The sequence below is a fragment of the Spermophilus citellus genome (assembly GCF_964194105.1).
Source record: "Spermophilus citellus genome assembly, chromosome: 2".
Lineage (NCBI taxonomy): Eukaryota > Metazoa > Chordata > Mammalia > Rodentia > Sciuridae > Spermophilus > Spermophilus citellus.
This window is the reverse complement of record NC_138183.1, coordinates 201,344,062-201,371,383: the sequence shown is the minus strand read 5'-3', so window position 1 is coordinate 201,371,383 and position 27,322 is coordinate 201,344,062. Positions and strand designations below refer to the sequence as shown.

The 27,322-nt window shown below is 39.2% G+C and overlaps 1 protein-coding gene across 17 annotated transcripts in view; it reads right to left on the bottom strand.

The window, feature by feature from the left end:
* The window catches only part of PPFIBP2 (PPFIA binding protein 2), a gene marked incomplete at its 3' end in the record, with an annotated part of 145,044 nt that overhangs the window by 91,740 nt on the left and 25,982 nt on the right, over positions 1 to 27,322 (bottom strand). For 13 of the 17 annotated variants that reach the window (XM_081279528.1, XM_081279519.1, XM_081279508.1 and 10 more), the window contains 2 exons: positions 19,624 to 19,723; positions 10,692 to 10,897 (listed from right to left, as the gene is read on the bottom strand). In XM_081279528.1, coding sequence (XP_081135654.1) covers positions 10,692 to 10,897; positions 19,624 to 19,687 — 270 coding nt within the window. In that variant the 5' untranslated portion in view covers positions 19,688 to 19,723. Of the gene's footprint in view, positions 1 to 10,691; positions 10,898 to 19,623; positions 19,724 to 19,825; positions 19,932 to 27,322 lie in introns of those variants that run through there. The other 4 variants (XM_081279513.1, XM_081279512.1, XM_081279527.1 and 1 more) reach the window with 3 other exon arrangements.

The window sequence follows — 27,322 nt, the reverse complement described above, 5'->3', positions numbered from 1 at the left end:
ATAGATAGCTTTTACAATGTCAAGGTAAGTTCCTGTTATCCCTAGTTTTTCTAATGTTTTGAACATAAAGGGATGCTGTACTTTGTCAAATGCTTTCTCTGCATCTATCGAGATGATCATATGGTTCTTATCTTTAAGTCTATTGATGTGGTGAATAACATTTATTGATTTCCGTATATTGAACCGTCCTTGCATCCCAGGGATGAATCCTACTTGATCATGGTGCACTATTTTTTTGATGTGTTTTTGTATTCGATTCGCCAGAATTTTATTGAGGATTTTTGCATCTAGGTTCATTAGAGATATTGGTCTGTAGTTTTCTTTCTTTGAGGTGTCTTTGTCTGGTTTCGGAATCAGGGTGATGTTGGCCTCATAGAATGAATTTGGAAGAGCTCCCTCTTTTTCTATTTCCTGAAATAACTTGAAAAGTATTGGTATTAATTCTTCTTTAAAGGTTTTGTAAAACTCCGCTGTATACCCATCCGGTCCTGGACTTTTCTTGGTTGGTAGTCTTTTGATGGTTTCTTCAATTTCATCCATTGATATTGGTCTGTTCAGATTGTGTGTATCCTCCTGACTCAGTCTGGGCAAATCATATGACTTAAGAAATTTATCGATGTCTTCACTATCTTCTATTTTATTGGAATATAGGTTTTCAAAATAATTTCTGATTGTCTTCTGTATTTCTGTAGCATCTGTTGTGATATTGCCTTTTTCATCCCGTATGTTAGTAATTTGAGTTCTCTCTCTTCTTCTCTTCGTTAGCATGGCTAAAGGTCTGTCGATCTTATTTATTTTTTCGAAGAACCAACTTTTAGTTTTGTTAATTTTTTCAATAGTTTCTTTTGTTTCAATTTCATTGATTTCTGCTCTGATTTTAATTATTTCTTGCCTTCTGCTACATTTGCTGTTGTTTTGCTCTTCCTTTTCTAGGGCTTTGAGTTGGAGTGTGAGCTCATTTATTTGTTGGTTTCTTCTTTTTTTGAGGAATGACCACCAGGCGATGAATTTTCCTCTTAAAACTGCTTTCATTGTGTCCCATAGATTCCGATATGTTGTGTCTGTATTTTCGTTTATCTCTAAGAATTTTTTGATTTCCTCCTTTATGTCTTCTGTAACCCATTGATCATTCAGTAATATATTGTTCATTTTCCATGTGATGTAGGATTTTTCCTTCCTTCTTTTATCATTGATTTCCAGTTTCATTCCATTATGATCAGATAAAATGCATGGTATTATCTCCACCCCTTTATATTTACTGAGGGTTGCCCTATGGCATAATATATGGTCTATTTTTGAGAAGGATCCATGTGCTGCTGAGAAAAAAGTATAGCCATTTGATGATGGTTGATATATTCTATATAAGTCAGTTAAGTCTAGGTTATTGATTGTGGTATTGAGATCTATAGTTTCTTTATTCAACTTTTGTTTGGAGGATCTGTCCAATGGTGAGAGTGGTGTGTTGAAGTCTCCCATAATTATTGTGTTGTGGTCTATTTGATTCTTGAATTTGAGAAGAATTTTTTTTATGAATGTCGCAGCACCATTATTTGGTGCGTAAATATTGATAATTGTTATGTCTTGTTGGTGAATGGTTCCTTTTAACAGTATATAATGACCTTCTTTATCCCTTTTGATTAACTTAGTCTTGAAGTCGATTTTATTCGATATGAGGATGGCCACCCCTGCTTGCTTGCGAGGACCGTGTGCGTGGTATATTTTTTCCCATCCTTTCACCTTTAGCCTGTGTATGTCTTTTCCAATCAGATGTGTCTCCTGGAGGCAGCATATTGTTGGATTTGTTTTTTTAATCCATGATACCAGCCTATGTCGCTTTATTGGAGAGTTTAAGCCATTAACATTCAGAGTTACTATTGATATATGGTTTGAACTTCCATCCATGATTGATTGTTTATCCTTTTTTTTAAAAAAAAAAAAAAATTTTAGTTTGTTTCACCATGGTTGTCTTTCCCCTCGCCCTCTGTCTTTACTGAGGCACTTCCCACTGATGGTTTTGGTTATTGTTTTTCATTTCTTCTTCATGTAGTGTTTTACTCAAAATGCTTTGCAATGCTGGTTTTCTGGCTGCAAATTCTTTTAACTTTTGTTTATCATGAAAGATTTTTATTTCGTTGTCATACCTGAAGCTTAATTTTGCTGGATACAGGATTCTTGGTTGGCATCCATTGTCTTTCAGTGTTTGAAATACATTGTTCCATGACCTTCTTGCTTTCAGTGTCTGTGATGAAAAATCCGTTGTTAACCGTATTGGTTTACCCCTAAATGTAATCTGTCTCTTTTCTCTTGTAGCTTTTAATATTTTCTCTTTGTTCTGTATATTGGATATCTTCATAACAATGTGTCTTGGCGTTGGTCTACTGTGATTTTGTGTGCTCGGTGTCCTGTATGCATCTTCAATTTGTATATCTGTTTCCTTTTTTATTTCTGGGAAGTTTTCTGTAATTATTTCATCGAGCAGGTTATTCATTACCTTGGTTTGAATCTCTGTACCTTCTTCTATCCCGATGACTCGTAAGTTTGGTTTCTTCATGTTATCCCATAACTCTTGGATGTTTGTCTCGTGATTTTTTACCAGCCTTTCTGAGTTGGCTAGACTCTTTTCAAGATGGTATATTTTGTCTTCATTATCTGACGTTCTGGTTTCTACTTGCTCCACTCTGTTAGTGATACTCTCAATTGAGTTTTTAATTTGGTTTATCGTTTCCTTCATTTCTAGAATTATTGTTTGATTATTTTTTATAATCTCTATCTCCTGATAGAGATGCTTAACTTCTTCTTTTATCTGTTTATGAAATTCATTCTGAATGTGTTCTTTCGCTGCTTGAATTTGCTGTCTTGTATCCTCCTTAAGGTTCCATTCCATCTGTCTAAGGTGTTCCTTGAGTTCTTTATAAGACCATTTTACTGATGACTCCACGTCCTCCTGAATATTTAGGCTGTCCTGCATTGTTTGTAGTCCTTTTCTTCCTTGTTTTTTGAAGCTGCTCATGTTACTTCTTGTTCTGTTTGACTGCTGGGTTACTGTTTACTCCTATAAATTAATTTGATGTTTGGGAGGAAAGGTATTTGAAGGGAAGGGGTGAAGTCACTAAAGAGAATGAGAGTAGGCAGGTAGAATTCAAGGAAAGGGGGGATAAGAGAAATGAAAAGACTAAAGAAGAAAAAAATAGGAACTAAAAAAGAAAAAAAAATTTAAAAAAAAATAATAATAATAATTAAAAAAATAATTAAAAAAAATTTAAATTTAAATTAATAGCAAAAAAAAATTAAAAAAAAAATATTTTGTAAAAAAAAATTAATTAAACAACAAGAAAGAAAAAAATGAAACTGAAAGAAAAACCCAAATCAAAAAAAAAAAGAAAAAGAAAAAAAAAAGGAGAAAAGGAAAGAAAAAAAAAGAAAAAAAAAAAACCTAAAAACCTAATAAATGCCGTCTTAGAGTTTGATTAACTTCTCTTCCAGTAGGTGGCACTTTGTCCACCAGGCCAAGTTTCTCCTGTCGATACGCGGGAACCAATCACTGTGCAGCAGCTCCTCCCAGACTGGGCGAGTCTCCAATCCTGAGTGTCTAGGGCCTCCTCTTGTGTCTAGTCACTTCCCACTTTTTCTCTAGCCAGGCCCCTCTCACCACAATACTGGCTACAAGCCAGGTCTGCTGCTCCCGGGAGCCCTGTTTTCATGAACGACTGGGCACACTCTTCCAGTTTGCCATTCCCTCAGACCCTAAGTTTGTAGAGTTTGGGGCTGAGAATCCTCAGCGGATTTTACTTGCCCTCCTGTATCCACTTCCCCGTAGCTGGTGCAAGAGACCTCAGCAGTCAGCCCTGGTGGGAGCGGTAGATCCGCGCCGCGGGGACCCGCACCACCTCTGATTCCCTCGGGCTGGCTGTAGCACTCGTGGGAGAGCTGGGAGGGCCCCTTACGGGAGAGCTGGGAGTGGCCCTTAAGGTTTTCCCGATGTGTGGAGAGGGAAGGCTGTGGGATCACACACCTGTAGCTGTCGGTTTCAAGGAAGTTATCTCCTCCAAAGCAGTCTGATGTCGTTGTTTCCCTTTGCTGGGCTACCTATGCAACGGGTGGGTCCTTACTATCTCTCCCAAGCCCCGTTTCAAACCTGTGGCCACTACTTATGAAGGCTCGGTAGGCATTTACCTTCGTATGATGAGAAGGGCTGACCAGTTGTTTCAGCCAGATGGATTAATGCCGAGTCATCGCTGTTTGTCTGCGGGAAGCAGGTGACCGGGAGTTTGAATTCAGCGGATCAGGGCTCAGTGCGTGTTCTCGGTTCACTTGGATTTTAAATTGTCTCTCATCTTATCAGCTGTTTCATTTAATTCGGCAGCTCATTCACGCGGTGAAGAGTCTGCTCTATGGTGCTCTGTGGGAGGCGGTGGCAGCAGCGGCGGCGGCAGCGGCCTTCGGGACCCCCGGAGAGGGGGTGCGGGTTGGGGGAGGGGAGGCGGCGCCTCGGGCCGCGGGGGCCGGGTACCGGACACGCGGGAGAGCGGGCGGGGTGGGGGAAAGAAATTGAAATCTAGATTTAGAGACTGAGCTTGGGAGGAGAGACAGCTGGGGAGAAGCAAGGCGGAGAGGCGGAGAGGAGAAGGAGATGGGGCCGATAGAGCCGTGCACCTGGGGCTGCAGCCTTACTGCTCGCGCTGAAGTCGTGATGGATTCCCTCCACCTTGGCTCATGACTTGATGTTTTCAATCACAGGCCTGGGCTCCGTCCCAGGCAGCGGCTCCGCGGGGCTCCGGCGGTGCGGGCCTGGCAGCGGCGAAACCACACTCCTCTTTCTTTCTTTCTTTCTTTCTTTTTCTTATTTTTTGGTGTCTATTTTTTTAATTTGTTCTTCTTAAATATACATGACAGTAGGGTGTATTTGGACATATTATACATTCATGGAATATAACTTACCTAATTAGGATCCCATTCTTCTGGTTGCACATGATGTAGAGTTTCATTGGTCATGTATTCATATAAGAACATACAAAAGTTATCTACTGCTTTTCCTAATCTCATTCCCACTCCCTTCCATTCATTCACTTTTGGCTAATCCAATGAATTTCTATTCCTCCTCCCACCTTTATTGTGTGTTAGCATTTACATATCAGAGAGAACATCCAGCCTTTGGTTTGTTTGGATTGGCTTATTTAGTTCCATCCATTCACTGGCAAATGCCATAATTTCATTCCTCTTTATGGCTGCGTAATATTCCATTGTGTATGTGTGTGTGTGTGTGTATATATATATATGTATGTATGTATATATATATATATATATATGTGTGTGTGTATATATATATATGTATATACATATATATGTATATACATATATATATATACACACACACACATACACAATGGAATATATATATATATATATATATATATATATATATCACATTTTCTTAATCCATTCAGCTGTTGAAGGGCACCTAGATTGATTCCATAGCTTGGCTCTTGTAAATTGAGCTGCTATAAACATTGATGTGGCTCCATCACTATAGTATGTTAATTTTAAGTCCTTTGGATATAAACCCAGGAGTGGGATAACTGGGTCATGGTGTTTCCAGTCCAAGTTTTCTGAGGAATTTCCATATTACTTTCCATAGTGGTTGCACCAATTTGCAGTCCCACCAGCAATGTATGTGTGTACCTTTTTTCTACATTCTTCCAACACTTATTGTTGCTTATATTTTTATTGTTGTCAGTTTGACTGGAGTGAGATAAAATCTTAGTGTAGTTTTGATTTGCATTTCTCTAATTGCTAGAGATGTTGAACATTTTTTCATATATTTGTTGTTCAATTATATTTCTTCTTCTGTGAAGTACCTGTTCAGTTACTTCACCCATTTATTGATTGGGGTTTTTTTTTTTTTTTTTTTTTTGGTGTTAAGTTTTTTGAGTTCTTTGTATATCTTAGAGACTAAGGCTCTATCTGAGGTGCTTTATCTGCAGGTGGCAAAGATTTTCTCCCATTCTATAGGCTCTCTTCACATTCTTAATTATTTCTTTTGATGTGAGGAAGCTTTTTAGTTTGATGCCATTCCATTTACTGATTCTTGATTTTACTTCTTGTGCCTTAGGAGTCTTATTGAGGAAGTTGATTTATGGGCTGACATGATGGAAAGTTGGGCCTAAATTTTCTTCTAGTAGGTACAGGGTCTCTTGTCTAATGCCTAGGTCCTTGATTCACTTTGAGTTTTGTGCAGGGTGAGACAGAGGGATTTAATTTCATTCTACTACATATGGAATTCCAGTTTTCCTGGTACCACTTGTTGACGAAGCTATCTTTCCTCCAATGTATGAAATGGCCTTCTTTTTCCTTTCTGATTAATTTTTACTTGAAATCTACTTTGTTTAAGAGATACATATGAATGACAAGTTTTTTTTTTTTTCCCATCTCTTTACCTTCAGTCTGTGGATGTCTTTGCTATGAGGTGAGTCTCTTGGAGACAGCATATTGTTGGGTCTTCTTTTATTATCCAATCTGCCAGTTCTATGTCTTTTTTAAAATATTTATTTTTTAGTAGTAGTTGGGCACAATACCTTTATTTTATTTATTTTTATGTGGTGCTGAGGATTGAACCCAGCAAGCGCTCTACTGCTGAGCCATAACCCCAGCCCCAGTCTATGTCTTTTTTTTTAAAGAAAGAGAGAGAGAGAGAGAGAGAGAGAGAGAGAGAGAGAGAGAGAAGAGAGAGAATTTTTTAATATTTATTTTTCAGTTTTCGGTGGACACATCTTTATTTTATTGTATGTAGTGCTGAGGATCGAACCCAGCGCCCCATGCATGCCAGGCGAGCGCATTACTGCTTGAGCCACATCCCCAGCCCCTATGTCTTTTGATTGATGAATTTAGCCATTTACATTCAATATTATTATTGAGAAATGATTTTTAGTCCCTGTAATTTTGATTTATTTCTGTTTTTTTAATTTGAATTAGTTTCTTCTTTGTTTGACTATTCAAAGTGAAACTCCCTTTGCTAGTTTTTAGTTTTAGTTTTCATTTCTTTTTTTCTTCACAAAATATTTGAGTATGTTTTGTAGAGTAGGCTTTCTAATTGTGAATTCTTTTTAACTTTTGTTTATCATGGAAGATTTTTATTTCATTGTCAATTCTGAAGCTTAATTTTTCAGGGTATAATATTCTTGGTTGGCATCCATTTTCTTTCAGACTTGGTATACATTATTTTAAGACCTCCTAGCTTTAAGAGTCTGGGTTGAAAAATCAGCTGAGATCCAGATTGGTCTCCCTCCAAATGCTACCTGTTGTTTTTCTCTGGTAGCCTTTACAATTCTATCCTTATTATGTATATTAGGCATTTTCATAATAATGTGCCTTGATGTGGGTCTGTTATAATTTTGTATATTTGGGGTCCTGTGAGCCTCCTATATTTGATTTTCCATTTCATTCTTAAATTTTGGGAAATTTTCAGATTCTATTTCATTGAAGAGATTGTGCATTCCCTTTGGTTTATATCTCTGAGCCTTCATCTATCCCAATAAATCTTTTAAGTTTGGTCTTTTAATGTTATTCCATATTTCTTCAAAGTTCTATTCATGGTCTCTTAACAACTTTTCTCTATGGTCAACTTCATTTTTAAGATTATATATTTGTCTTCATTGCCTAAAACTTTGTCTTTCTAGTGGTCTTGTCTGCTGGTATGCTTTACAATGAATTTTTAATTTGGTTTATTGATTCCTTCATTTCAAAGATTTCTGCTTGGTTTTTTCCCCAGAATCTCTATCTCTTTACTGAAGTCATCTTTTGCTTCCTGTATTTCCCCACTTACATTGTCCCTTATTTCACAGACCAATTTAACTATGAACACTCTAAATTCCTTGTCTGACATTTCTTCCATTGTCTTCTCAATGGATTCTGTTATTGAAGTATTTTGGGTTTTGGGGGGTGATTTGTTTCCTTGCCTTTTCATGTTGTTTGTGTGTCTACCCATCTAACAGTAGAGTGTCTACCCTTTGGACTTTTAGTATCCATAAAGGTTTCTACTAACTCATAGTTTAAGGGAAGACCGATAATAACAAATTCAAACAATTTACAGCATTAAAACAAATAGTTCTTGCTATGAAATCTATAAAGTTGATTGTCACAATAATCAGAAATGGGCAGTTATTGCCCATGGTAAAACAGTAAGCTTACAAAAGTGGTGAACAGGTATAGGACAGAAGTGATATAGGATGTGATAATCATGAGGAGAGAAAATAGAAGTAAAAAATAAAAGGAATAGTAAAATAGATCAATAGAGATTGTCTGTTAGCAGAGGGAAAAAAAAAGAGAAAGAGATTCTAGGGAAACTGATAAGTGAGAAAAAATATATAAAATAAAAATTTAAAAAAGAAATAAAAGATTTCAAGAACAAAATCAATATATACTAAGCAAACATCTTGGTCCTCAAAATATTGATCCATAAAAAATAACTGCTTTCAAAAATTCTAGAAATGAGAAAAATAAACAGATATGAGTATGTATCCAGTTAAAGACAGAGTTCAGTAAGAGTAAAGAAGAACAGATGAGGGTAGAAAAGGTATTTAAGGTGAAGAGAAGAAAAAAATAGAAGTAAAAGAATTAAAGGAGGAGTGAAAGAGAGAATAATAGAGTTTGGCTGTTAGCAGAGAGAGAGAGAGAGAGAGAGAGAGAGAGAGAGAGAGAGAAATAGAAACAAAGGGAAACAGAGTTGTAAAAGAGACAACAGAAAATCAATCCAAAAATATACTAATCAAAACCCTAACCTTCAAAAACCAGAGCATGAAAAATAGCTACCTTCAAGAAATGCTAAAAATGAAAAAGCAGAAACACATATGAATAATGTATAAATGTTCATCATATATCAATCAGTATACATTCAAAAACAAAAACAAATAACAGAATAGTCAATCCACTCTGCCTGTGACAAACTATCTTTTGGTGTCTCAGTGGGATGTGTGAGGAGCTGTGGAAGATATTTTAGGTTTCGCTTCCAGGGTATAGTGGCCGCTGGGTTCTACGAGATGAGTTTCTGTAAGTGAAACTCCAAGGGGTGAGCATTTGGTCTGGTATTACCCTAGGTATTTTATTTATTCTAGGACCATACCCCACTATTCTCCCCAGCGCACCACTTGTGGGAAAGGGGAATCAGTCCTTCGCCCAGTTCTATTGTTCAGGGATACTGTCTTTTTTGGCCTCTCAAGGACTGTTTCTTATCACTGAGCTCAGTCACTCCACCCTTTCAGATTCTCCCTGCTGCTTGTCCTGCCAGCTGCCAAGGGAGAGCTGGAGGGAGGGCTTTCTCAAGCATCTCTGATCTGTATTGCCCCAAGGCAAAAATGGTCTCTGTGCCAGAAATTCTCCATGCCAGAGATTCTCCTGATTTGCTAGACTTAGGTTAGATCTCGCATTTGGCATCTGCTGGATGCATGCATTGGACTCAGCTCTCAACTCACAGACCTAAGTTCCCAGCCTGAGTTTGCTCCACTACTTTTCCAAGGTACCAAAACATCTTGAGCTTGGGCTCCCTGTTCAGGGCAGGCAGACCAGGACTTTCAAGCACTAGTTTAATAAGCTGAATAGCCGCTTGGTCAGCCTAGGACAGACTACCCTGCTGATCCTGGGATTCCCCATGCCAAGACTTTCCCAACACTTTTCAGTCTTTTTCCAACCTTGTATATTAATTTTGCCCATTCCCACTGGAACCCAGTTCCAATTCTGTCCCTTAGTTTTGTCTGGTGTACCCCAAATTTCCCAGTCTTCAAGGCTCTCTGTCCAACATTGAGTATCAGTGGAGTGTTTTTTCACTCATCTCACAGAGAAGTAGTTTTCTCACTTTTGAGTCCCAACCAAATTACGGAGCTCTGAGAAAAGCTGCCTCCCACTAATCCACCATCTTGGCTCTTCCTTCAGCCTTCATTCTTAAACTCAGTTTAGGTAATCACACACTTTGTCAAACTGGCTTCCCATCATCCTGTCCTTCCTCCAGCCCACCAATGATTGCATTCCAGATTACCTCCTCAAGGGGTTAACTCCTCACCTTACTCATTCTTAGATATTATTAATCTCTTAAGACCTGCTGTTCGCCTTGGGGAAGCAGATGGCTAACAAAGCTACAAATCTGTTATGGCTTTGGTTACCCATATGTTTCCCCTAGACTGAGCAGGTCTGTGAACCTAATCTAGAGTGAATAGGAGGATAGTTAGCAAATATACATTCCATTCTCAAGGCAGGAAATAGTTTTAGGGTAAGGAGTAGGGGCAAAAGTAAAGAAATGAATGAACAAAGCAAGTTCTAGATTGAGGAAAGAAACAAGGAGTAATGGAATCCAGTTGAGGGTAGAAACCCCAACCTGGGATTATAATTCAGTAATTAGTGCATATAATCCTGGGAGTAGGAGAAAGTTCCATGTTTGCCCTTCTCTGGCCCTAGATTTCTTCTTCTCAGGGGAGACTGATTGTAGACCACAGGAAGGTAGAACATATAGCTTAAACTGCTTGACTAGGTTCTAAACTCCTGCTGGGAAGGTATACTCAGCAGGGATTGGCCAAAACTGGATGGAAAGCAAGAAAAGGCTACATACAGGATGTACAGATGAGTCAAACTGGCCAGTGGTAGTGGTATTCCTTAAGCTATATGATGATGTTTCTCATGTTTCCCCATCAAGAAATGGACCCACTCACCAAGCTCTCCTCAAACCACTCTTTTATGTAGGTAGCTGTTGGGCCAGGGATCTGGCTCAGGAGGGCTTCTCTCTCCTGAGGAAGTTCCAACATCTCCAGGGCCAGCCTCAAGTCCTCGATGAGATTGAGGGGGTTCATGTAAGAGGCTGGGGAAGACAGTCCAGGCTCACAGGTACCATCACTAATATCTGCCCCTGTTTTAGTGCCTGAAACAAGAGAAACAGGCAGAAGCCTGGGTAAGAAGTGTGGAAGCCATGTCAGATAACTGGTCAAGAGCAAAGGCAGTAAAAGAAGAGGGGAAAGGAGCCTGAAAGATAACTTCCACCTTAGAAGAATGATTTATAATATAAATTTTGCAGAAATCATCTTGGTATAATCTGGACTAGGTATAGTAGGAAGATGCACATCAGAAGTGGCAATGGCCCATTAAGACTGAACTATGAAGCTTATATATTTAGAAACTAGAAAAAACAATCAGCCCTCACCAGTATCCAAAAACATGCTATTTAAGACAATGAGATCTCGTTCTTCAGCTTTTAGATTAATACATAATTTTTAAGTCAATATGCATATTGCACAGATGTCCACTGAAAATTCCTCCATTCCTGTACAGGCATTCTACTCCTCAGAAAATTATGTTAGGTAAAATAAGCCAGAATCAGAAAGACAAGTGTTGTATGTTTTCTCTCATATGTGGAAACTAGTGAACAGAGGAGAAAAAGAGATCCCATGAAAACATAAGGGAGACCATACAGGAAGAAGATCAGGGAGAGGGTGGAAGAAAGAGCAAGGGTGGTATTGGGGAATGAAATTGACCAAATTATATTTTGTGCACCTATGAATATGTACAATGAAACCCATTATTCTAATGAGAGAGAGAGAGAGAGAGAGAGAGAGAGAGAGAGAGAGAGAGGGAGAGAGAGGGGTATATCTGTACCCTGGGCTGTTCTAGTGTTTTATTCTTATTACTAGAATGCCATGGAAATGACTATGTCAGCACTGAGTTGGCCTGGGCTTTAAGAGATCTGACATTGTCTATTCTTCTTCTTTGATCCTAAACCACTATGTAGCAAAGCCCAGTTACCCTGCTAAAAAGACAGCCCCAACGGTCCCAGCCATTCCAGTCATAGTAACAGATACATGAGTAAGCCATTTTGGATCCTTCAGCTCCAGATGAGCCACCCCAGCAGAACACCATATAGGCCATACCTACCAAGCACTACCAAAATCACAGAATTATAAAGAAACAAATGGTGGTAGTTGATTTAAGCCATTATAAGTAGATTAGTTTATTTCACAGAAATAGATAAGAATTTGCATACTCATTTGGAGATGGGTTGAAATCCTTCCTGTTGTTCTCCATTGGGAGATTTCTATATTTCCCAACTTGTATTAATTATTAGGTATACCCATATCTCATTTCCCCATTATGAACTATGAGGTCTCTTGAACAGAGTTCAAGTCCACTTAGCTGAGCTCCCAACATCATGCTCTGCCCAGTAGATGTTGATGTGGACTCTGATCAAATACCTACACATATACTTGAGTAAATAGCTAAAAAACAAGAATGCTTGGCTTTCCTCAGAGATCTTGGATATGAAGTCAGCTCTTTCTAATGTGATAGAGAGGCTTTTGCCTTTCTAAACCCCATTATTTAACAACCAAAGAACCAAAAGTCTTCTTTCCTTAAGTACCATTTTTAAAATTTATTTTTATGTGGTGCTAAGGATTAAACCCAGTGCCTCAGGCTTCAATCCTGTGAGGCAGGTTCTCTACCACTGAGCTGTAGCCCAGCCCCAGTACCATGACATATTTTTAAAATCACAGTCTAACAAAGAATTTGTGTGCTTCTTTTAGCAATAAGAAACACTTCAGAAAATGTGGTGTAGATAGCAGAACTTCTAGGTCATTTGGATTGTTTATAAAGCCAAAATGATAAAATATTTGAAATAGTATTATGCTGGAAAATGTGAACTGTGAGGGCCACCACATCCACAGGTATTCTACAGGCCTGACACCTAATTCCCAGGCCCTTTACTCTTCTAGAAGCCAACTTCTCACTTCCCAGGCAGTTTGGAAATGAGAAATCCACACAGAAGGAAACAGTTACTCAGTATTTGATTGCAAGTTTACCTTCTGAAAAAGTCTGGTAGAGGAAATCATGGATCAAAATCCACAAACAAGTCAGTGGCACTAGGGAACTAAGAAACTGCCCAATTATCCACACTCTGATGTGTGCTCAGTACTTTTTGGCTGCTACAAATCCAATTCAGTGTTGATTGGGAACTACCACAACCAAGCCTCAGGGAAGAAAATGGACAGAAGCGGAATAAGACCTCCAATCTACAAATATGAACAACCCTTCTCCATTCTGAACATACTCTAATTTCAAACACCTTTTATATACTTATAAATGTAGGGTGGTCAGATTGAGTGTGGGTGAAAAGACAGAAGTTTTCATTAACTTTCTATCACTGTGAGGGCTTGGATAAGTTCTTCCCTTTTTCTAAAACTCTTGGGCCCTAAAGCCTTGGAACTCCTTTCTGTTATTCAGATACTATGTGTACATGTGTATGAGTACATTTGTGCTGTCTATTTTTATAGATATATGTGTTATGCATAAAAGATTCATTTTGTAATTTACGTTTCTTTTAATATTTTATCAAAATCAACAGCCAATAAATGCTGGGTGAGAAAAATAAAAAGATAATAATATTTAAGTGATAGTTTGTCCCTAAGCTAGTTGTAATGACAGTAATAGCAAAGCTTCAGATGATAAGATTCACTTGATTTTAAATCTAAGAATCAGGTATGATCATAGGACAGAAAACTAAGGAAAGAATAGACTTCTAAGGGAATGGGGATGTAAATGAGAAGATGATACTGAATAAAAAGGAATCTATTCCTAGGAAAAAAGTGTGATAACAAGTTTTCAAAAGGCCCAAAACACTTCATGTAGTTCGCTCCACATATATGTTTCTCTGTGTGATCAATAAAGTTCAGAAGAAAAGAAATATCATTTCAAAGGCTAGGTTATAAAAGACATAGTAACTTCTGCCTTGTTCTCTCTCTAGGTTCACTTGCTCTGGGGGAAGCCTGCTGCCAGTTTAAAGGACACTCAGTCATTCCTATGGAAAAGTCCATGAGTGGAGGAACAAAGGGGAGAATAGCATTTGGGGTGCTGAACAGTGTGCCATTCTGCCTTCTTTACACAAGTGGCAGTCTTTGACCTCTCAGTCCCCTACGCACCTATAAACTCCACTTCAACCCTCTTCTGAACAGTGATGGCAGAGCTCCCTCAAACTAAATTCTGAATGGAAACGGGCAAGTATACATTCCACAAACATTACTGATGACTGTTCTATGTTGATCCTCCTAAGAGAAGTGATGGACAAGATGAAGGACTGTTCAGAGCAGGGACTCACCAGTCAGCCATTAACAACACAACTGACATCATTTATGGGCCAAGGTGAATCATCCCAATCTTGATTAGAACTTTTTCTAATTCCACACACACAAAAAAAAATTTTCCTTTCTTTTTATAAATCTAGACACTAATCAGGGTTGGCAGAAAGGCCCAACAGGGCAACTTCTTCAACTGTCATTAAACAGATTCCTTTTAAATATTCCTCTTCAATAAAGACTAAAAAAAATATGGATAAAACGAAAAAATAAAAAGAGCTGTATGAGTAACCTCCTGCCACAGCAAAGAGAAATAAGTGGCCCTCTGCCCTGACCATGTGGCTCTCTGGTTCTATGCCAGGAGTAGTCTGATAGAGTAGCCATTAAACCTGTTAGTTCACAAATTAAGGCCTATATAAAATTAACGTTTGTGACAGATGCTCCGTGCCATCCAGAGGGATGTAATTAAGCAATATATAGTTCAATATCGACTTTCAACAGTGTAATTCAATTATCCTGTTATTTGCAGACAGAATCACAGGACTAATGAGGAGAAAGATTAGATCAAAGTTAGCATTATATGGGAAGCTATTAACAATGGTCTTCTACATTAGAAAGAAATCATTATTGACAGTGATCCTTGGGGTTTTAATAATCATTTCTTTCCAACCTTCTGATTAGTCACGCCTAATATACACTCACTCAGAATTCAAGAATTCAAGTTTACAAGGAGTGTCATTGAATACTCCTACTTATGCTTACAAGACATTTCTTCTGGAATTTTCAAAAACTGATTTCTATTCTTCACACATCCCAAATCATTGGTCACCTTGAAAGGAGAGTCATCACACTGTGCCTTTGGAGGGGCATATTTGCCATTAGGACTACTTTCAGAGTATGAGTGGCCCAATTATTCATAGGAGTGATAATCATCTGCATTGTTTTTTCTGTTAATTGGGGGAGGGGATAGACTTTTTGCATTAAAAGTTAACTACATAAATATTGATCTCACATGCTCAAAATGTACTATTGAAAAGAGTTTTAGAAAATGAACAGTAACCTATTATAATATAAATTAATTATAAAGGGAAATTCCTTATCATGTAGTATTATGATCATTAATAATTATTATTGAAGAAATTATATCCATTTTAGTGAGAATCTTTGTTGTTGTTTTTTTCTTTATAAATAGCTACTATTGGGGGGTGGTACAGGAAGCCCACAAAAATTTCTTCTATGGAAATAAGTGAATTGCCTTTTCAAAACATGAGAGAATACAGTCCTTGGGTACTTGGGTACTCACCAGATGCAAAAGCAACTGTATTTTGGTAGTGGTAGTGGTAGTAGCATTGCCTGATGTCATTGAACCTCAAATTAATATGAGGAAGATTTAAATCTTCACATAAAAATATCACTTCTGCAGAATCTGTGATATCATAATATGTGGCAGGGTTTCAATCTTCATTCCATCAGTGCCACCTTTTGAGTAATGGGACTCTTGTTTGGAAGGAAAATGTATAATAAGAACAAAAACCACTCAAGCTAAAGAGATTATGACCAAGAACATGACAGCATCCTCCTCTTTGTTAACTTTTTTCTCCTACAGACAGCCCCAAACATCAACATAAGACCAACCCAGGAATGAAAGGAACCTGAATGCAAATTTTAGTACTGCCATTTACCAGCACTGTGTAAAAACATACCGTGTTATATTATACCATAAGGTGATAAAAATAATATTAATACCAATATCAATAAAACATGTAATAACTTAGACCAAATGAGCACTTACTAAGTATCAGATACTATTTTAAGTGCCTTATTTGCATTATTTTAATCCTTACAATAATATAAAATAGGTACTATTATTACTACTATTTTATCCATAAGGAAACTGAGGCCCAGAAGAATTAAATAATTTGTTAAAGATCTCACAGTCAGTAATAAGTGGTTGAGCTGGGATGCAAACCCAAACAGTTGAACTCTGTGGACTACATTAAGAACCACCAAAGTTCCTTATTTTTGGCCCAGACGGCCCAACCATCTTGAAAATGAGAATGGTATATGAATAACCTTGAGAAAAAAAATGTCATCAATAAAGGCATCTAATAATTATAGTTCCTTTCATCAAGAAGAGTATAGATTGCAGGCTCTCCAGACACTAATAACTTCAAAATTTAATTATCTGTCAAATGTCTGTGTGGGCTAATTACAACACAGGACCTACCAACTACTGAGTTTTCAAAAATAGTGATTTGATATTCCACAAGAATTATCCAAGGGAAGGCACAAATTGAGAAAAGAACAAAGTTCACTAAACAGCCAAATACAAGATAGATACAGAAACCAATATTGAACTCCTAACCAATGAAAAGGACATCCTATTCACAAAAGTAAATAAAATAAACATGTGACAAATATGTATTAGATAGTTATGTGTGCTAAAGATAATCAAAGCACTGGAGAGATAATGGCAGATCCTCTGTCCTCATAGAATTTAAATTTGTAAATTTAAATTTTTAAATCTGGTGTAGGAGGCCGACAATAAACAAAGAGACCAACATGAATGTAATAATAAGGTGATGATAATAATATAAAAACATATAAACAGATTATGAGGTCAGATAGTGAAGTGGGATGCTGTATTAGTCAGGGAAGACCTTCTCATATGGTGACATTTCAGCAGGAATCTGAGTGGATTTGGAGGACAGCTTTCTAGGAAATAGGACAGCAAGCACCAGGGCCCTGAGGCAGACAGTGCAGGCGATAAAATGAGATAAGTCAGGGGGAAGTGGAAGAGATATAGCCATAAAGACAGCAAAGGCCAAATCACATTATGACTTTGCCGGCCATGGTAAGGATTTTAGATATTATCCTGAGATGGGAGCCAATAAGAGTTTTGGAGAGGGGAGATATGTGATTTAATTTATATTTTCAGAAATATTTAATTTATATTTCAGAAAACTATATATCAATCTTGTAGGCCCTGAGCAAGTACAGTGGTGAATATGCAAGCCTCATACAATGAAAACCACAAAATGCAGATGGGAGACATAAGGGCTTTAATATATGAGAAGCCTACTGTATCCTTAGAGAAGGAAAACTCAACATGATAAAGATTTCCTGTCCTTCATCAGCATATCAAGAGCTAACACTTTATGGTGCTTACTATGTGCCAGGCACTTTTCTAAGCACCTTACATGGGCTAACAAACAACCCTTTAATTCGGGTACTATTATTATTCCCATTTAAATATGAGGAAACTGAGGCACAAACTATTATTATTAGCCAGTCTGAAGGTCTGATCCTCTGGCTCTTATCTCTTATCTCAACGCAAGGAAAGGCGCCTCTGGGAGCTTCCAAATCAGACTTTCTAAAAGTGTGGCTAGGATCAGAACCAATACCTGTAGTCTACCCACCAGTATTCTTCCCTACCAATCTGCAAAGAACCAATCTCTAAAGAATGCCTTGGAATATCTTAGATTTTCTCTCTATAAAGCTCTCATGCCTGTTCTAGACTGAGAAGTCCAGGGAGCCCATCCAAATGGAATCCAAGATGGAGGAGCAAGGAAATGGGAGGAGGAGGGAGCACTTTATTCTGGAAGGTCAGTGGGTTAGGTCTCCCAGGTTCCATACAACCTATACCTAATGCCCCTCCCTCCACAACCTTCCCAGATTTTCAGTTAAAGATCCTGGGCCAAGGTAAGGCCTTTATGATCCAGTTAAAAAATCCTCTCTCAGAGAAATACAGGGGTTTGCCAGAGGCTACCTTACTTTAGGAATGCCTGCATGGATAAATTAGGAGGCAGGAAGAGGCACCAATGCCACAAAAGGCTGCCTTCTTTAGGAAGTGTCTTATTCATTCCTCCACAATTCAATATGGTCAAGATATCAGTTCTTCCCAACATGATCTATAGATTCAATGTGATTCCAATCAAACCTCATCAAGTTATGTTGTGGATATCAACAAATTGATTCTAAAGATTTTATGGAAGGTAAGGAAAAAGACCCAGGCTGGCCAACACAATATCGAAGAAAAACAAAATTGAAGGACTGACATGATCTGATTTTAAGACAAACTATAAACCTATTGTAGTCAATACAGTGTTATATTGGCATAAATAAAGACAAATATATCAGTGGAATAGATTATAGAGCTCAGAAATAGTTCCATATAAACATAGTCAGCTGATCTTTGCCAGAGGAACAAAGGCAATACAATGGGAAAAGGACAGTCTTCTCATTCATCCCTCATACCTCCCTCTCCCAGGGGCTCACTCCTCAGCAACGGGATTAGAAGTTCTGACCACCTCAGCCAGTCTGAAGGTCTGATCCTCTGGCTCTTATCTCAGTGCATGGAAAGGAGCCTCTGGGAGCTTCCATCAGACTTTCTAAAAGTGTGGCTAGGAAATCCACTCTCTTGGTTTCTTCTCAGTAAGTCATCAGATACCCTAACCTAGAACAACACATCCTAATCTATGGAGACTCTGAAAATCAGGACATTAGTCATGGCCTCCTAAGGGCCCATTTGTTCACAGAGAAATTAAGAGCCTGACAGAAGACAGCTAGACCATGTTACAGAGCTACCCAAAATATGATGAAGCTGTGAGACACAGACAACCTCCCTCACTCCAGGCTCCAACATCCAGAGCCCTCTGTGAGTCAGATGTATTTCTGCACTATGTAGAGAGGAAATGCCTAAACAGGGGCAGTGTCAGGTATCCTGAGCAATTCCTGGGGTCAAGCTGCATTCAGCCCCATACCTTCTTTCCTCATTTCCTCCAGCCATAGCTCACACAATGGATAATTGAGACCCAAAGAAGCATACCCTGTCTGCAAATAAGACCATTGGACTATATCATGCAAGGTCAGAAAGATGACCCTGAGCCTTTTGGAAAAAATTTGTTATAACCAGTATAACTTTCTGGTTGCTCCCTTCAAGGAATTAATCAGTCAGAATGGTCCACTGGCAATATTTTTTAATTACCCACAATTTTGCCAACTCCCTTCTAGAGAAAGTCCCCTACTGGCCAATTAAAACATTAAGACAAAATACTTGAGATGTATAAAAATCAATATAGCTTCTTATGCAATATAGAATATTATTAGGTGAATCAGTACAAAACTGCCTCCCATCTTCTAAACACATTGGAGAACAGCTAGAGAAGTGAATACTGACTAGGTGGCAAAGTCTGCTCAATTTTGAGTTTCAGCTCAACTCTAATAAGTCATGGTATGCTCTGAAAATTTTAAAATAGAAACAATCTCATTGCACCTAAACGGTCTTGCATTTATAATCCCAACAGTGGTACACTCACAATGTATCATAGACCCCTATGAGATATGAGAGAGTTCTCCAAGTTTGTATATTAGAAAGAAGAGAGATGGCACATACCTTTAACCTATTTTAAATTAAACCTAACAAAAGGTTTCTCTCTATGCGAAAAAAAGAAAGAAAGAAAACAAATGTAAGAAAACCTTTTCTGAGATGTGAAAAACTAAAGATCCATCATCAGGATCCCAAGTGTACCTGCAATGATCCCATCCATCTGCTCCAAGGCAGCTTCCAGGGCATGACTAGCATCAAATGCCATGACTCTTTTTGCCTGTTTAGTCTCTTCTTCCTGTTACTGAAAATTCAAATACAGAATAAAGAAAAAGTTACAGAAGTTCCACATTACATACTTAAGACCACAAAATGCTTTAAATTCATTATCACACCATGCATTTACATTAAGAATTCCAGTAGCTGAAGTATAATTTCTGACATCTCTATGGTCTTCCCCTCCTGGCACAAGTGCTTTTTGTCCATGAATCTTTAGCACATGATCCCATTTACTTATTTTTTTTAAGAGAGAGCGAGAGAGAGAGAAAGATAGAGAGAGAATATTTTTTAATATTTATTTTTTAGTTCTCGGCGGACACAACATCTTTGTTTGTATGTGGTGCTGAGGATCAAACCTGGGCCGCATGCATGCCAGGCGAGCGCACTACTGCTTGAGCCACATCCCCAGCCCCCATTTACTTCTATAATGAAAAGTCACTAGGGCTCTCCAGAGTCACTAGAAGCAGCAAGACCCAACTGTTACCTCTCCATACTGATAGCTCCAAGCTCCAGAAGCACTAACCACCACTGGGGAAGGCTCCACTGTCTTACAGCTGCATTTGCCTCACACCTGCAAGGTTTTCCTTGGGTGGGTATGATTCAGGTAAGAGGCCTCAACTTCCACTTTCCCTTCTCCAAATGGGCTAGCATGTCCTGCCTAGGAAGGCCAAAAGTACAATGATATGAAGAGAACACTTCCCAGGAATACTGTGTCTGACCATCTTAGATGCACCCTATCTGGCACTATTCAAGGTTTAGAATTTCACTCTATTGGGGATGAGGAACATCTCCAAGGATACATGGAACAGCCACTTTCCTGAGGCTGTATTTCCCCTTTAAGAGCTTGATAAGTAATGACAGGGCCATCTCTGGACAACTCTGCTTCTTAGAGTTCAACTGTCTTCTTGCAGCCTCATCTCATTTTTCTGTTTCCTGAGTATCAGGGAAGATCTTATAACAGCATTTGTAATTCTAAGAGACTTTGCTCATGTCTGTCAACTGGAGCAGGAGTCTTTGTTTGCTCATTCAGCAAAATCCATGAGTATGCCTAATGGCATCAGTGCTTTGGAAAACAGATGTGGCTCTCACACATGCACAGGCCAGGAAATGAATGGTTCTGAGCATCTCTCCTAGTTTTCCCTGTGAAGTTGGACCTTTGGAGTGAAGAGAAGAAAGTGGGCTCTACATGAAAGTAGCTCTGGAGATGGTATAAATAAGGATTTCAGAACCATATGGAACCATGCTGGACTGTACCAGACAGTAGTAGTTGAGTTCATAGGCACTAGAGTTATGGCCAGAGCCCATACCTTGCTCTACCATTTACTGTGTAATCTCTGAGCCTAAATTTCCTTATCTGTAAAATGGGGATAACAAAACCTAATTCACAGGATTGAGTCATGATTAATTAATCATTAAGGCTTCATAGTGAGCACTAAGCACATTCCTTTGCACAAAATAAGTGCTCAAAATTAGTTAGCTATTGTTATTATTTGTTTTTTAAGTGATGAGATAACCTCAGGACATATTTTTGTCAAAACAGCTCACAAAGTTAGACTTTAACTAAAAGGATGTGGCCCAGGGAGAGAGAACCCTTTGGAAACTGTGAAGCTCATATATGTGTCATCTTGAACCCTGATAAGCTCAAGCCTCTGATTTGCTTGAGCCTGGCAAAGGAGGACAGCCATTCTGTACATGGAGGGGAAGGGCATTGATTCACAGGGACAAAGGCCAAGGAAGGTTCAAAAGCAATAGGCATTAGGCCTCAGGGCAGAACTAGTGCACAGTTAGCTTAGGAGAATGACAATGGGAGTTCCCACAAGGGGTGGGGAGTCCTACTGGCACCTCAGGTTCCTGGAAGGAGCCAGACAAGACTGAAACAAAGACCAGAAGTATTGTGAAGTGAGAATAGCAGCTCCAACTGTTCCAGAGTAACACAGTATGTAAATCTGGGATGGGAAGGGAAGCAAGCTTGAGTTGAGATGTAAGAAGAGGCTGCAGGAAAAGGAAGGGTAGCAGAAATGGCATCAGCAGAGTCCCTCTTGTTCAGCCATAACATTAAAAGTTTGAAATACTTCCCTCCAAAAACGTCCCACTGCTCTTCTGAAAAAAATCTAAAATCCTTACTGTGATCTACCAAAAAGTCACTACAGAGTCTGGCCGGCCCAGCCTCACATCTTCTCCTCAGGCTTCTCATGCTTCAGCAGCATTTTCTCCTGAGGGCTCACAAACACACCAAGAAAATGTCCTTTCTGTAAGTGGACACCTGCCATCCTCTCTGCCCTGAACTCACTCCCCAGCTCTCCGCAGGGTTAGGGCTGACTATTCTTATCCTTCAGGTCTCAACTCCAAAGTATCTTCTGAGAGAGGCCTCCCCAGACACCCCTAATCTAAAGCAGTCCTGTGAAGCACAGTAATTCCAAATTCTTTTTTCTTGCTTCCACCTGAAGGCAGGGGGACCCTGTCTGCCTTATTTTCCCCTATTCTCAGTATCTAGCATGATGCCTGGCACAAGGAAGTTTATGAATAAATACTTGTGAATAAATGGATGAATCCATGCAACCAACATCTCCTAAAGTGTCCTGGGCACTGGGAGAATACTGATAAATCAGATCTTGTACCTGCTCCCGTGGACCACAGAGTGGAGCAGAGAAGACAGAAATATGAACAAATAATTATGACACACTTTTAGGTGTGCTTTTAAATGTAGGTATGCAGTTTCCCTGAATCTTGAAGGATGAGTAGGTGTTTTCTCAGAAGATAAGGAGAGTGCTATTCCAGACAGGGCAGTACATGAAAAACAGGGAAGCATGCAAGGGCAGGATGGAGCTGGCTAAGGTCAAAACAGTTGACGTTATAAAGGACCATCCAGCCACTCAAGGTGAGTCAAAACCTTCCACAGAATTCACATAAGCAGGACAAGGGCAATAATAAGAGGAGCTTGGGAACCACAACCACTCCTTTCAGGGGTCTGGATACCAGTGCATAACAAATCAAGTGATCTCAGATGGAAGTACTACAAAGATTTTTAAAGAAAGATCTCATATTTCAACAGACTGGGCCCATGGATGAGCTGTGGCTGGCCCATTTGGGGCCTCAGTATCAGGGTGAAAGTTGGCAGGGCAGTTAGGAGGTATTGCCCAAGGTCCCAAAATATGACCCCCTGCAACAGAGGAGCCTCAAAAGAACATGGGCCCTCTGCCCAGTGATGAGTTTATACTTGTCAAACAAAACTGGGTGGACTCGTGGGAGCTGGCCTGAAGTGGGGCATGAGTCAAAGTTATCCTAGTCACAATTCAGGAGCTGGGACAGTGAGATTGGGGAACCTTCTCAGAGCAGAGCTGATGAGCTCATCTCTAGACCTGCTGGGTCTGAGGTGACAGCAGAATACCTGAATAAGAAGGAGTCCCTGCCTGCCCTGGCGCAGTGCTGCTATGAGGTAGGCATCAGATATGCAAGGGCTGAATGTAGCATAGGTGTAAGGCCTCCTGCCCGGATCTGTGAACACAATCTTTCTGGATCAGGGAAGCCGTGATGTCACTAGCCATTCGCATTCTGGCAGCTAATAGTGATTTTCTTCTCTACTGTCTAGGTTAGAGTTCCCATCAGCAAAGAACACATGATGGGGCAATCCCTTCCCTTAAGAAAGGAGGTTTAAAGAAAAAATTGAAAAATAACAATAGTGTTGTATTCTTACAACACCACTGACACCAAACATGGGTTTTTTTTCTACACCAAGCAATTTCTAAATTGTCTGTAGAACTCCAACTGGTGTCCTACAATTCAATTCATTTCTTTTTTTTTTTTGAACCCAGAGCTTTGTGCATTTGAGGCAAGCACTCTACCAAGTGAGCTGTATCCCCAGCCCCCAACAATTCAATTCAATTCTGACACTACTTGAAGTTAGCATAAGATCCCACAAGTTAAGGGCTCAATCCCACAAGACTATCCCTACTCTAGATGTCAATCAAAACTCCAGGCTTCCCTTTTGACTGACCAGCTATAAATCAGGGATTCCCAAACCCCTTCCTCAGATTGAATAATTTGTTAGAACAGCTCACAGAAGTCAGGGGAACATTTACTTATGTTTATTATAAAGAATACAACTCAGTGACAGCCAATTGGAAGAGATGTATTTGGCTGGAAAGGTGTAGGGGAACGGGGTCAGGTAGAGCTTTGGTGCCTTCTCTAGAGGTGACTCACAGCACCTTTATGGGTTCATCAACCTGGAGGTTCTCCAAATTTAGGATTTCACATGGACATTTCATTATACAGGCATGATTGATTAAGTCATTAATCATTCAATCATTGGTAATTGAACTCAATTTCCAAACCCTTTCCTCAACCCCAAGATGGAGGGTAAAGGATTAGAGCTGGGGCTGAATTTCTAACCCTCTAATCATGGATGGTTCCTCTGGGAATCAGTCCCCATCCTTTAGGAGTCATCTCATTAGCATAAACTCAGGTATGGTTGAAAGGGGCTTGTATAAATAACAAAAAGTGCTTCTCTCATTCCCATGCAAGGATTTTAGAAGCTCTATGCTAGGAGCCAGGAAAAAGATCAAATATTTTATTTCTTATTATATCACAATATCACAAGTCTCAAAGGCAAACGTGTCATGTGACAACAGATAGTGTGTTCTGCATCTTCCATGCCTGTTCCTCCCCACAAAGACACATATCTCCTCCAGGAGCTGAGTTCATTGGAAATTGGGGCTAATGTGTGCAAAGTTCCAGAGGCAATATGCCAAGAGGTCTTCTAGAGGGAAGTAAGGTTCAGAAGCCAGAGGGAGAGAGGCACCAATCCAAAGGGGTAAGAAAGAGAGCCAGAAGCCACGTCAAAATCTAGAGACAAGTGAAATTCAAGGTGATGTCAAAAGTTAATAGTAGGAACTTAACTCATTTTTCCCTACCAATGAAAGGACAGCTGTCACAGCTATCCAAGGCCTGACAAAGAACAGATAACAGAATAATAGAGACTCTAAAGAGGGGTACCAATCAGCCCAGGAAGGAGAGGAGCAGGATAAAGAAGGACATTGATCTTAACATGCTTGATATAGTGAAAGCTGTTGTTATACAAAAGCAGTTATCATCTCTCTGAACACTTAACACAGCCCTGCATTTGTCCCTAGTGAGCAGGTGTGCTTCTTATGCCAAGAAATGGGCTCATCCCTGGCCACAGATATAAGGAAAGGTATGTTGTTTAAGCAAAGGTGTGGTCCATTCACCATTCATCCCTCCCTTCATTCTCAGGCTCTATGCATTCTGTCATCTTCCTGTCTATGAGTGACTAAGGCTACAGCTCCCACTAAGATAAGACTTTACCCTCCTCTTTGCTACTGGTCAGAGAGAAAATGCCTCTCCAGCTGTAAAACCAGACAATCGAACAGTCATGTTTTAGAGTAGCAATATGTGATGATGGATCTCATGGCCACATGAATTGCACCACATAAAGGCCAACTTAGCACCTTAAGATGATTAAGGTGTAAGATCAGTAAGGGAGTCACAATTTGCCATCCATCATCTGATATGCTCTGATGCAAACAGTGATTCATATACTATATTAACTACTTTCACATTTAGCAAAAGGAACAAAAAATAGGAATAACTGGGCAACATATGCCTGGGACAAGTAAACCTTACTGATCACAAGCTTCCACTGAGTCACAAGCTTCCATTCTACTTTCTATTTTTTTTTCTCTCAATAAAAGTGATTGGGGTTGTAATTGTTGTTTGAGTTAGGCTCACACATCCTGGGTGGAGTGATGAATAGCAGAACAGAGCTGGGACCTGACTCCTCAGCAGCTGCATCCAGCAACCCTGCATCGAAGGCAAGATGCAGGGAAAGATCCTCAATCAGGGACCCACCACAGAACTTGGCTTCATCTCATACCTTTCCCCTTCCCCAAATGGCCAACAGATGATAAAGAAGTAGCAGCATATCACAAGAAACTATAAGTCTTTCCTCCATAATTTAAAGGCCTCCCATAAACCATAGCTGTTCTTTTTTTTTTAATTTATTTTTTAGCTTTAGGTGGACACAATCTTTATTTTTATGTGGTGCTGAGAATCGAACCCAGTGCCTCAGGCATGCTAGGCGAGCACGCTACCACTTGAGCCACATCCCCAGTCCCACCATAGCTGTTCTTTAGTGGTTATTTTAAGAAACACCTTTTGCTATCCTTAAGCTTGGGAGATAGCCTCTAAAAGGATATAAGAACCAGGTGTGGTGGCTCACTCCTGTAATCCCAGTGACTCAGGAGGCTGAAGCAGGAGGATCTCAAGTTTGAGGCCAGCCTCAGTAATTTAGCAAGGCCCTGTGCAACTTAGTGAGACCCTCTCTCAAAATAAAAATAAAAGAAAGCAGGGGCTGGGACTCAGTGGTTAAGTGGCCCTGAGTTCAATTCCTGGTACCAGAAGTAAAAATAAATAAAAAAAAAAATACAAGAGACATATCTCTTTGGGATAATAAGAACAAGAAGTTATTTGAGTGTTAAGGAAGAGAAGAAAAATGAAGGAAATTGCTGGCAATGTCTGAATCCTTAAACACATTCCATATCAACTTATAACAACCAAGAACATAGGTTGTATAGCCAGACTTGGGTTAAAATATGGGCTCTGCCACATCATTCTGTGAGTCCTCACACAACTTATTTAACTTCTCTGAATGTCAACGTGTCATCTATAAAATCAGTTAAAACAAATCTTATTGTTATAGGCAAAAGTCAAGGAGACCTCATGTAAATATATCAGATTGAACCCAAACATCTAATTTAGCTACCCACTCAAACAAGTATAGAAGAGTTTATTTTGAAAAACATAAACCACAAGGACACAGAGCATGAGAAAGGAGACATAAGGGAGATGCAAGGGTAACAGTGATGCAATAAGCATAAAAGGAGGGTCAGTTCTGAAGCTCAGAAAGAGGTTTCTTCAGTAAAGTGAAATTGGCAGAACTTCTGATGCACCTAAATATCTACAAGATCTGTATAATTGGTGAAGAATTGTTTGATTCAATGATAAGAAAACAAACCACACAAATAACAAAAGAACTACACAGAAACCAAGAGTAATCATATCCTTATGATAAAACACCACATACTGATCTCACTGAAACTGCATTAGCAGAATGGAACGGATGGAAACGCGCCTGTGGGTGAGAGGGGAAAACTGGATTTCTAAGCTCTTCTGAGTTGAATTCTTACCTTCTGGACTTATAAGGAAATTATAAGTCACTGGATAATGACAACTAAAAATAAATAAAGAAGGAGAACATACATTTTAAGAGATACAGATAAAAATACTAAAAGAATTTTAAGTGGCTACATCTGAGGAAGACAGTGGATAGGTGGAGAGATAGCTGCGTTAAGAAATCATTTATAATCATCAACTCCTTAAATTGTGTGGCTATGTACTAGTGATCAAATTAAAACAAATAAGGCTGGTGATATAATGGTAGAAAACTTGTCTAATCTGCCCAAGGCCCCGGATTTCATCTCTAATACTAAAATAAAATAAAATAAAACAAAACAATCAAAAACATCAGGGATAATATACATAGTGTGGCACAATATTAACATTTAATTAAGGTGTGCTCAGTTCTCCCTCCTCTTTACCTTACATTGGG